Source organism: Medicago sativa, chromosome 8, assembly GCF_051527215.1.
Source record: "Medicago sativa cultivar Bolivia chromosome 8, Bolivia_mono, whole genome shotgun sequence".
NCBI classification, from domain to species: Eukaryota; Viridiplantae; Streptophyta; class Magnoliopsida; order Fabales; family Fabaceae; genus Medicago; species Medicago sativa.
Genome location: NC_140756.1, coordinates 66,782,285 through 66,795,178, shown reverse-complemented (window position 1 = coordinate 66,795,178; position 12,894 = coordinate 66,782,285). Strand labels below are relative to the sequence as shown.

General features: G+C 32.5%; 1 protein-coding gene and 2 long non-coding RNA genes across 3 annotated transcripts; all 3 read right to left on the bottom strand.

Annotated features, from left to right (window-relative positions):
- Positions 1-163: 163 nt before the first annotated feature.
- LOC146900707 (uncharacterized) lies at positions 164-2,480 on the bottom strand. Its single transcript, XR_015022514.1, has 2 exons — positions 1,988-2,480; positions 164-572 (listed from the first exon to the last, which is right to left on the bottom strand). It is a non-coding gene; the product is annotated as an uncharacterized LOC146900707 (long non-coding RNA).
- Positions 2,481-5,003: 2,523 nt separating this feature from the next.
- On the bottom strand, positions 5,004-6,453 carry LOC146900706 (gibberellin-regulated protein 11-like). Its single transcript, XM_085735092.1, has 3 exons — positions 6,166-6,453; positions 5,572-5,615; positions 5,004-5,469 (listed from the first exon to the last, which is right to left on the bottom strand). The coding sequence occupies exons 1-3, from the start codon at positions 6,244-6,246 to the stop codon at positions 5,283-5,285; spliced, it is 312 nt and encodes a 103-aa protein (XP_085591218.1). The 5' UTR covers positions 6,247-6,453; the 3' UTR covers positions 5,004-5,282.
- A 4,110-nt stretch (positions 6,454-10,563) lies between these two features.
- On the bottom strand, positions 10,564-12,702 carry LOC146900705 (uncharacterized). Its single transcript, XR_015022546.1, has 2 exons — positions 12,381-12,702; positions 10,564-10,791 (listed from the first exon to the last, which is right to left on the bottom strand). It is a non-coding gene; the product is annotated as an uncharacterized LOC146900705 (long non-coding RNA).
- Positions 12,703-12,894: the final 192 nt, after the last annotated feature.

Sequence of the window (12,894 nt, the reverse complement as noted above, 5' to 3'; positions counted from 1 at the left end):
TACGATTTTTTTTAAAAAAAACTTTTTTTTAAATGTTTAAAAAATCAAAATATTAAAATTTAATAATTAAAATAATTTTAAAATTAACTTGAACAAATTATACAAATTAACTTCAACAAAACAAAAACACAAACCTAAATACATATTACAAAATTACAAGATATAAATAATAGTATAACATCATTCATTTATGAATAAAATAAATTATGGATAACGGAGACATCAAACATATTCAATTTTTTTTATATATGATTGCAACAACACAAATGTATGGGGACTATAGAACTCCATTGGTAAATAACAAAGTTGATTTATTAATTGAAATAGCTACAGAAAAAGGGAGAAAATATTAACTCAAAATCATTGCCTTTGGATGTGTACCAAATCAAGTGCTTCAACTCTTGAGTATTAGATGTCTGTATCAGTCCAATTGCATACGAAAACTCTTCGAATCCTCATAACTGTGGTGCATCAGTGGTGCATAACTGTGTTGCGATGTGTTCTATGCAGGAAGATGGTATAACATATGTTTAGGAAGATCCACATCAATTAAGATCATGTAGCGTATCCTCCTGTGCCAACAAAACCAAATTTGAATGAAATTCAGGTACACATAGATAAATGACATGAAAAAATATCTAACTTAAGGTTTAGTTCAAGTTTAACACAGGAAATTCAGGTACACATAGATAAATGACATGAAACAATGCAAAATTACACAAGTTCAGTGATTCATGAGCATCAAAATACAAGATAAGACACAAGACATTCACAAAAATTCAGTTTTGTACATAGCAGTGCATTATTTAGAAGTTAGCACAATCTGATATAATCTCAGATCCTATCTCTGCAATATTGAAACGTGCCTACCATGTTACATCATTATGAAACCTATAAGTTTATTATAAAGAATTTGGAGCCCTATGTTGCAAAGACTTGTGTGCTTAAGGTTTTGATGAAGATGATTAAGTGAAAGTATAATGTAAGCGAACCAACCTCAAACTCAAAATTCAGTGACTGATTGAATAATAACATAGTTAGGCCAAAAGCTAAAATTACCACATTTGATGGATTAGAAATATAGTTAGGCCGAAAAAGGATTAGGTGTGGGAGCCTGAAAGTCAACCTCAGTAGGTAAGGAATGAATAACATGTACCAATCTCTCTTCCTTCCTTATATTGCAAATCACACATCCAACTTTCATTACAACAATATTGTTGAATGGTTATTGCATACCCTCAAAGAGGTACATTACAAACAAGTTACAACACTGTTCTTTACTGAAAAACATAATCTAACCAAACATAATCTAACTGAAAAACATTATGCCACTGGATATGAAAGCACACTTCTATCAGAATGGCAACAGAGTAAATCTGTTTTGCTGTTATGGATCCAAACCCTCAATGACAACATTTACTAATTACCTTGCTCTGTATAATCTAAGATTTATATATTTGGTTTACATATGAATCCTCCTCATCAAAGGATGGATTCTCTTTTCTTGTAATTCAAACGACGATAAGTCGTACACAACTTAACAAAGACACGAAAACTAGAACAAAGTACAAGAATCAATACATCAGATATTGAATTCTTCATATTACTTTGAATCCACATCACTTTAAATGTGATTTTACTAATACGATTAGTCACCATTACTAATTTCCAACAAGTTATCCCAACAAAAGCATCAATTCAAGGATTAAAGTTCAATCCACATCAAAGTCTACAAGTTATCAAATTCCAAAGAAAATTGTTTATGTCTAAGTTACTCTAAATTATGATTTTCAATGATACAATAGTACCAAACAAAACCCAAACAACAACCAATTCTAATATATCCCCTTGGGCCTTATTAGGAAGCTTAAAAATCATCATTTTAACAAAAATAACATGTTCAATTAGTGTATCTAAGCAAAAATCCGAAAATAAATATAAAACTTCTAAAATATAGTGTAGAGAAGAGAAAGAAGAGAGAACTCACCAAGATGAAGAATAGAAAGGGATGAAAAGGCCGCAAATGATTTTTCCGACGCGGTGGCAGTGATCTCCGGCACGGTGGTTGCGGGTGAAAGTTCTCCGATCATGAAATAAACCAAGGGGTTTTGTTGCTAACATCATGAGGAAGAAGATGGTGGGTTTGGTTTCTCAAAAAGAGGATCATAGTGACTAGAAATTAAGAGAGAAGGTGATGATTGGGGTTTTTCAAATCTAACTAATCGATAAAATAAATGGGTAGTTTTTGAAGAGGGGGAGGAGAGGGTTTCAATGGTGGCTGTGGTGTGGTGGAAGGAGGTATGATGGTGAAGTTGTGGTGGCTGAAAGAATTGGGAAGTGTGGTTCAAGCAAAAAGAAGAAGAAGAAGTCGCAAGCCACCAGCAGCAGTGATAAGAGTATAAGGAAAGAGTATTTTTGACAACAAGGGTAATAATAATAATAATAAACAAGGGCAACCCCATGTTTTTTTCACTGCAACGCCTGCATTTTCCTGTTCCCTCTTTGAATTTGATTTTGGGCCTTAAAATTTGCCAGGGGTTATTGAAATTTGTGAGGGGCTTACCCCTGGTTCACGAAAAAGGTGGTCCCGTATTTTGCTATGACATTTTGCCAGGGGCGTCCCTGGCATTGCTCCTGGCAAATTTGTCAAGAGTTCTTGCTCCTGGCATTGTTCCCTGGCAATATGCAACATTTCTTGTAGTGATAGACAAAAGTTTTGAGTTCCTTTAGTGATGATTATGTTGATGTCATGATAAAGGAATGAAAGTAGAATATGACTTATGTGAGAACTGTATATTTTCGGTTTTGATCACAAATATTATTTTTTGTAAAGTATGAGCTTTATAATTAAATATTAACGAATAGTAATCAATACACAATTCTTTATTCTTTTAAGTATTTTACATGCATTTAAATTTTATTATAAAAAATTATTTCGTATCCTAAATTTTTAAAATCTCACACATTGGCTTCATAACAACTCTGTCTTCCTTAAAAAAAAAAAAAAAAAACTATGTGGCTATGGGGCACTCACTCACTACATGCACAATATAATAAATTGGTACGCACACTTTTGACTAAAGAAAATTAAGTAAATTGGTGCGATGATTAGCTTGGGCCATCCGCATCACTCGGCCACCAGTTTCTCTCAACGGTTGTTTTATCCATCGCTGACGTTCATGGTGGTGTTAGTTTGCTGTGTTTTTGTGGTGGTTTGTGATGGTTTTCAGTGGGGTTTATGGTAGTGGTGCTGCTAGTTTTTTGTGGTGGTTCTCGGCATAGTTCATGGTGGTTCGTGGTGGGTTCCAATTCTATCATGAACCATTGTTGTTACTGCCATTAAAAACGTTAGCCATCAATTGGGAAATATTGCAAGGGGAGGTTAATTCATACAACCTTGACTAATTTTTATTTTATTTTTATGTGGCGGTGAGCTTTGTTTGTGGTGATGATGATGTTGAGGAGCTCGTAGGTTGTTTTTTTGGTTGTGTTTGTTTGTGGTGTTTTGTGGTGGTTTCTATGGTGGTGCTGATGTTGGGTCTTTTGTGGTGGTGCTCGTGGTGGTTTTTGGTGGTGATGCTCGTGGTGGCTGGTGCTGGTTTTTGGTGAGGATTAATGGTGGTTTTTGTGGTGGTTAATGGTAGTTTTGGTGGTGGTGGTGGTGCTTGTGGTGGTTATGCTTTTGTGAGTTTTCTTCTATGAGTTTGTTGATGATGGGGTTTTCAAATACATGGATGTTAGACGGCGTGGCTTGTTTAAGGTGTGGTTACATGGGTTTTTGGTAGGTTTATTGGTTAGTTTGGAGAGGTTTTTCTACGGTTTGGCACAAGATTTGTTTATGCTATTGCACAGACGTTTAGAATTTGGTTTTTGGAGATGACTTCTTGGTTTGGTGTTTAGTTTTTATTGGTATCGAGGGCCCCTCGGTGGAGGGTGTTTTTGGTTTGTTTGTAGAAGTTTGTATTTGATACATGGGGGTTTGTTTGGGTGTTCCGCATATATACGGCACACTTTTCCTTTGTGTGTTGCTTTTTAAGTTTCCTAGCCTAGCATTCCTTGTGCTTGCTAGGATTCTTTGTGTTTTAAATAAATTTCATTTTAACTTAAAAAAAAGTAAAAGATATGATAGTAATAATATTATGTTCTCACAAAAAAGTGTTGATCATGTTAAGTACAGCTAAGATTATCATTATTTTCTTTTTGTAGAGTAGATTAATGATTAAACTCACATCTTATAAACGGGGAGAAGTGAGAAATTTGACATCTAAATATCATTGTTCATGAACTTATCAAACACATTATCACTATTATTATCATAAAATCGGCCACCAAAGTGCAAAGATTCTCAACGGAGACATATGTTAATACAAAGTTTATTTATTTTACATCTACCTGCATGTTTCTAGTCTAACATGCGACATTAGTCAATACTCCATATAGATGGTCCAACAGTTTTTATTTTATTTTATGAAACCAAAAATCTTAATATTTTGTTTGGGGTGTGGAAGAAACGCTCCACCAATTGTTATGTTCTATCTATATATCGTCGTTAATTTTTGTCTTGATTGACAGTTATGAATGTTATGTTGTTGGTCAATCTGAATAAATATCGTTCAGACGTGTGATTTAAAGAGTCAAAATTGACAGCAAAAAATTTAGGAGCTTTTGAGAAATGAGGGGAATGAGACATTTTGCCCAGCATGATTCCCACTTCATCCCAACCCCTGATTTCTTTTTCGTGTATGTCTAATCCCTTTTTTGACAAAACCTAAAAAGAAAGTTGGATATTAGTTAATTTTGTCTATAACCAATGTTGGAGAATTAGATTTATTTATTTTTTGATGGCACCGTAGAATGAGTAGGATAGTTTCGGTGAATATAACTAAGTTGTTAGAAAAATTACATTATATATACATGAGCTGGGTTCAAACTTATACACCCATTTGTTTTAACCATTAAACAATTTGATAAAAAAAAATTCAACGATAAAATCAGATTATATATTTATTAATTCGACTGTAAAATACGGAAATTTATTGAAATATATTAATAATCGGGCCAAGTACATCAATTTTGAAAAATCATTAATAGAATAATTCATTTTTTTTGTTGCACAAAAACATTACAAAAAACTTATGGTACGTATATTTATATGTTTGTATATAAATATTTCATAACAATAAGACCCACATAAATTTTGACCATTAGTAGTAGTAAAAGTATTAAAAAGAAATTACTAAAGAAAGTGTTTGTATCACTTCTATTCTCTCCATATACTTAAATCAAGGACACTTTCGAATTTGATTGCGGGTGGTGAGTTTAGCATAACATTCACATGAATCAAAGTTTCCAGCAGTGCCAGGAGGGACACACTTGCACACAGCACAACAACTACCACAAGCTCTCTTACACAGATTTGGCCTTGATGATAATAGACACCTTCCCTTACAAGCATCCCCACAATCTATACATTGTACACCATAACAAACGTTCTTAAATAATTAGACCCATTAAATCAACTAGCTATTTTTGGTCAGACAATATAAGTTTGAAAATTAATATTACTATATAGTTTGAGGAAGAGGGGATGGCGATGTAGCTCCAAAGTTGCTCATCTGTTAGTTAAAAACAGTACATGTGGATTAGGTAAATGGTTAACGTGTGGATACAATTTGGAAAACAATGATATAGGAGTACATAATTATACATAATTATCCCATTAACTAATCTTTTAATTAGATTGAACAGATTAACTGCTACATTATGTGTCTCATTTTATATATGCATTTTTCTTACAACAATGATTATGTGTATCGATTTTTAGTTTGTACTTATGTTATAAATAAACGAAATGACAATAGTTATCGGAAACTCACACACATAACTACTTAAATCGATGAGTTGGAGTTCAAACTATATGTAAATACATCTACTTTTTTTTTTCTTTTTAAGTAGTCTAATGATTAAAAATTCAACTTTAAGATGAATACATGAGATATCCGGAATAAAAATAAGAACAATATTAGTAAAAGTAATAATAAATGTTGTATCATTATAGAATGATGACAAATAAATAAGAATAATTTGAGACAAATATGATAAAGGAACACATGATATAATAAGAAAGAGGAAGTATATAGGTGAAAGAAGACAAGTATGCCTTACAAGTTGGTGTGCTTCAACCATATGAAAAAGAACAAGTGAGAGGAGAAGTGATGAAACAATGAAGTTTCTAGAGAATGCCATAGTGTGTGGAGGATTCAAGTACACTATATGATATGAAGTGAGATGACAAAGAAGCTTATAAGTATTTATAGAAAGAGTAAGTGAAATGTGTTCATGAATGATTAGATTGTATAAAATAAAATTATACACAATGAATTGGATGCCAAACAATGAGAGTACAGCGAAGGTGCTTGCTTTTGACAGGCTAATCCAGCACAGAAAGATGAACCCCACAAAACGCGGTGCTACTACAATATTGTACAAAAGATAACTAAATTACTCTTATTTTAATTTTTGATATACTTAATTATAATGTACCCAAATACATTAGTTATATTTATCCAAATGTTTATAACAGTGCATTGGTTAAGATTTTACTTTACTTTGCCTTTTTTTTTTTTTTTTGGTGATGCTTTTACTTTGCTTTAAGTAGAGCTTGTGTTTGATATTTGGCTTTTTTTTTTTTTTTTTTACCATTTCATTGCGCAAAAACAAGAGCCAGAAGGCCAAAAGTACTCTGCCATAAACACCATGGTGTAGGGCATCTCGACTTGCGCTCGTGCTTCGTAGACCTGTGGAACGTAGCTTCAGATAGATTTTCGAACGGAAATGCTACTTCTAGCGACAAACCCTAACACGAAATTATCACCACGCCTTATCCTTGTAATTGTAGCACTTCACTTCCTTTTATCCAACCGTCCATGATTTGCAAAGGGTAAAATCCAGTGGTAGGAATCAATTCGCGAGGCATTCGTGAGTTTATGTTCGCTTGAAATAGCATTACTGTTTTTCGAAATAGTGCCATCATGGTAACTGCTCTTCCACAAACCTAAAATTACATTAATATTTTCAATGACAGTTAACTATCATGGTAATTAAGGGGCATAGTGGTATCACCATATTTGAGTGGTCGTAGTGCCATATTGATATTTTACATAAATTAAAGTTAAATGGTGGTAACACCATAGTTGAGTGGTCTCCGCACCATAATAGAGTGGTAACAATGTCATATTAAAGTGGTTTCAGTATTAAAGAGTGGTTTTAGTACCATATTTGAGGGTGTAAATCTCAAACGGATTTCTACAGTGCAGTAGTTAACCACACAATTGTAGTTGCGCTTGTTTTATCTTGGAGGCGGCGTGGTTGATAGTCTGCCTTGCACAACTTTGAGCAGTGCCACGAAACGTCTTAAAGAGAGCGACCTGATCGAGACTCGACCTAGTAACAACTTCAGTAAATATTCTTTTACAAAAAGGAATTTGGAAATTCAAATACAACAGTTTAGAAATACAAAAACAACAGAAGATTTCACCATGATCAACTTTTTGAAGTTCGTTGAAAAATATACCTTTACACTGAAATGACTTGTTCAAACCCACAAGAACAACAACATGTCCAACAACATGACAGATACTGGACATCTTAAAATTGTTGGAACATTTCTTCAACACTTTAATTTGTTGTTGCTTCTGTCGAACACTTGAAATTATTTATGCAAAAAATCAAACTTGAACACAAAAAACAATTTGGTTAGATAAACGATTTTGGCTGAGTCGAAGACTAAGTCGCTCTCTTTTAAAACGTTCCGCGGCTCTGCCTTAATAGTGCAACAGTTCTTTCTTGCTTCGTCGTATCCATCATAAAACAGTCCTCCCAAACTTGAGTATGAATACTCTCTACACAAAGAAAATTCACCAAACCAACACTCTCAATCCTACAAATATTGCTCGAAATACTAAGTGAATAAGGGAAGCACTTCATAACAAACCACATAAGTTTCCAAGGTTTTTGTTAAAAGTTGATTAAAATAATGCTTTTCATACTCAGTGATTTTATGGGGCACCATTTATACTTCAACGGTTTAAACTGTGTTGATGTTTGATGTTGGTGATTTATACTATTAACTGTTTTCGAAACTCACCCCTTCGATGTCTGTGTAATGATTTCTTGCCCCTGCATTTGCAAAATCATAGTAAGTGCATGTTGATGAGTCTTAAAGTTCAAGTTTGAGAGAAACCTCTCTCTTATAGTGATACTTGGGGATGGTTATAGAGTCATGTTTTTAGTAATCTTGTTTTAGTTATAATGTCTAAAATGTATTTTTGAAGGAAAAATGGTTTTTCAATTTTATAGTTTTCACAACGAATAAATTTAGCGATATTAAATTGTGATGTGTAAGTGTAAATGTGGTACCTTAAACCCATTTTTCCAATGATTATATTAATTATTTTAAAATTTACTATTATTTTCCTCTCCACTGAAAAAAAAACCTCAAAGGATTTTTGGAAATGTAAATCAAATTTAAGTATTCATCTTTTAGGGTCTACTAGGGTCACATTAAACATTGAATGAACAAGGATGAATACGTGCCGCATGACCCCACCATGAAAATAAAGGCATAGTACTAATGACAAAATAATTTTGAACTGGTTTAATGCATGTTTGGTATCACAATTGATTTAATGCATGTTTGGTATCGCGGTAGATGTGTCACATTGTGATTCTAACAAATATATCTCATATCAAATATACAATAATTTTCTTTCTAGATTAATTAGTGATAAAAATGTGACGAAAATAATACACTTATTAGTGTTACTCACAATTAGAATTTTTTATTTATGATAAAGATAATTATATTTTAGACGCATAATACACCTATGTGAATATCTCTTCCATTTGAGATATGAACTATTTTTTTAGAAAAACAAACTTATAACATTTCATTAATCAAGGAGTGTTCAATACACTCTGGAATCTTATACAAAATCTAAAAACTAGTTGACGATGAGATCACTTTAGCTAACTTACGAACAACCTCATTTGCTTGTCTATGCACAAACTCAACACTCAAATTTTTATAAAATTACCTAAAGGGAATTTTTATAATTTTGTATAATGCTTCCAAATATATATGAACCTTATAGTTTGCCGCATTGTGAGATTTTGGACCTTTCAAATGATCCAACCTTTTAGTATCATAATTAGAATTTTAGTTGTGATAGAACTACAAACAGCATAACTTTGTTGTGATAGAACATAAACAGCACAATCTTTTCTTCAAGGCCTCTAAAAAAACAAAAACAAAAATAAAAAAAATACTTTTTGTGGGGACAAACACAACAAATGAACTGTACTAAATTGCTTTGGTAGCTATTATAAATTTGAGTCATGCTAACTAATAATGCTTCGGGAATACTCCCTCCGTTTCAAAATGAGAGTCGTTTTAGGTGTTTACACACATATTAAGAAATGCAATGATTAAGAGAAAGAGAATTGTTATTTTACCAAATTATCCTTATTAACTATTGATTAGTTTTAAAAGTAATACTTTGGAAGTAGTGTGCATAGTATTAATTGGAGGGTACAATTGAAAAGAAAAAGTTATTATTGCATTGGAAACTGAAAGCGACACTCATTTTGAAACAATTTTTTTTGGCTAAAGCGACACTCATTTTAAAACGGAGGGAGTACTGGTTAAGAAAACCAAAGTAGAAAATTTTACATTAAAAAGAGTATCTTTACACTTTTAGAGGTTTGACTATACAAATTTCAATTTTTTTTTTGGGAAATGTTAACTTGTGCCCTTAAGACACAAGTTTAAAAGCCAAATGTAGAAACTTATTTTTGAAGATTGTGCATTCAATGTCTTGGAAAGTTAAAAACTTATTTTTTTCAATACAACACACATGTTTTAATTCTTATTTGGCTAAAGTGCACTTTTCCCCCTCTATCTTTCAAAAAGTTGCGATTTTGGCCCCCTAACTTTGAAAACTACAATTTTGGTCCCCTAACTTTGAAAACTAATGAGAAGACGACACGTGTCCAAAAAAAGATAAGGGGGTTAAAAGATAAGGGGCCATAATCGCAACATTTTGAAAAGATAAGGGGTCAAAAGACATATTTCCCTTATGTTAGGGGGTTAAAAGAGCATATTTCCCTAAACATGGGGGGCCAAAATTGTAGTTTTCATACTTAGGGGGCCAAAATCGCAACCTTTTGAAGTTAAGGGGGGAAAAGTGCGCTTTAGCCTTCTTATTTTAGATCCTTAACTTGTGCCCTTAAGGCACAAGTTAACATGACCCCTTTTTTTTTTTTTTACTATAGTAGTCTCCTTAACTAGTGTTCTAGAGACACTAATGTAAACATTTTCCTATAAATTTATAATATATCCTGACTAGTCTTGCCCGCGCAGCTAACATCATGTCACTTTTATTAGGATCACTAGACCATCGACCCGTGCTGACGCACGGGTCATACCAATAGTAATAATTGACTGAAATAAAAAATTAATATAAAAGTGCAATGACATAGTTCATTTTATAATGAAACATCTACTCTGCGAATATAACATAATATTGAAATAGCATGAGTCGTTTACAATTGTGAGTCGTTAAGTAGATGTCACCCGTGCTGCCGCATGGGTCATATACAGTGTAAAAGTAGTAGACAAAAGCAAGATTATATCGTACAATCCCAATTTAATATTCACAGAAATATCTCTTTGGCAACTCAAGGCCTATCTTGATTCTTGACCTGTTCTGCCTCCACTGGAATAACAGATACCTAACATAAACACAAAGTTGATCAGATCATGTAAATCATACACTTACTTAACAAAATATTAACAAAAATAAGTCAAAGAAAGTTAATGTATTCGCTTCAAAATGTGTACCAAATACATCAACTTTTATTACTCAGAGAGATGTCCAGATACATCAAATATTATAAGATATATATCAACGCTTGCCGAGTAAACTCTTGAAATGCATGCACAGAACAAACATAAGCCTTATAATCTTATAAGATATATTCTAGTGTTTTTAAATCACTGTTGGTTATTTCTGTCCATACTAACACAACTTGCGGGCTGTTACACATTTTTTTCATGCAATCCTGCAATTAAAAAAACCATACATATTATAAGAAATACTCTAAATTAAGCATAAGGTGTCTAAAGAATAGATCAAAAGAGCACAACCACAAATAGCTTTCTAAACAGAAATTCTTAGTTCTCAGACAAATTGCAATGCTATAATCACCAATGTTCTTCAAAAAAAAATCTAGCAGTAGAATAGAAAGAAAACTCATACATGCTTTGAGATCATAAGTCCCAACCATGCAGCTAGATTTGAAGTCAAATAAACTATAAAATGAATAACAGCAAATAAATACTTTAAGAATATGAATGCTTTGAAAACAAAATAAGAAAGAAATAATGTTTGGACTGTTATCAAAAGTGTGCGAAGGATGCCATGAATAAAATTCAAATAAGAAAGCCAACAATATGTACTAATGAGCTATCAAAGGTACTATTTGGTGCATAAGGATGTAAAATCCAACCAAGTTTAAAGTATACATAATCCATGCTACATGTCATTAATGGAATTAAAGCAGTACACCAAATGATTTAAGGCTTTACTTAGTATCACATTTTTTTGTGATCTATGTTAAGATTATTGATACCATGAAAAATAACGGCACTAATAATATATACGAACCAACAGTAGTAAAAGGTACAAATTCAACTTACTGTAAAGCGAGAAAAGCTACAAATTCAACTTACGGTAAAGTGGGAGTTCTCAATTGAGAGAACAATTTAAAAATGAATGACTTAACAAATGAGTTCAACTTACAAATTCAATGTAGCTAGGGACTTTCATTAGGCACAATTTTGTATTATAAACCTAAAGGACTAACATAATGAACCATTTAAACAAATGAATCACTTAACATATAACACCAAGCTATACATTCAAGGTTCATACATAGTCCTAGTTTGCATAATTAGAAGATATTTGCCAAAAAATAGAAAGTATCCATGAATTTGATAGAGCAAACGATTCTAATTTTGTTAGATTTCTTTACAACTTCCAAAGGATTTCCACACAAAAAAAAAAAGAAGCAAAAGTTGCACTTCTTCTATGTTTTTGTTGTTGTTTCCTTTACAATAGTTCAAATTCCTAAATGGCAAAAGTCTTAATAGCATTGAACTTGATTGAATCAAAATTAGAAAACCAAAAAAAATAACAGAAAATTAAATATCATTTTTGCAATACCATAATACTACTCTATTGATTAGTAACTAATTGAATACAAATTTAGGTAAAAAAAGTGTTTTATTGTTTCTATTAAGAGATTGCCGAAAAAATTACCGTGTCGGTGGTGATATCAAAGAGACTGGATCTACGGCAACGGCGATTGAGATTACTTCGGCGGAGAAAGTACTTCTGAGCATGACTTGCAACATGTGTAGACGCTCTTGTTTTCACATAGACTTGGAATTGGAATTGCAAATTACTGGATCTACGGCGACGGCGATTGAGATTACTTCGGCGGAGAAAGTACTTCTGAGCATGACTTGCAACATGCGTAGGCGTTCTTGTTTTCACATAGACTTGGAATTGGAATTGCAAATTAACTCAACGGTGGGTTCTGAAACAACATTCTTATCAAAGCATCTGACTTAATTCCTTGTTAACCTGTTTTCATATTCAAAATAATACAGTTTTAGTATCAATTTGTTTATGTTAACATATATAAATAAATATGTCAAATGGCAGGTTGATGGAATATGCATCTTAAAAGAACAAACCTATAATCAATATTCCTTTCAAACTGTAATGGAGTATACATTTAGCTTTAGCTTAAAATGAGCGTTGAATAAGA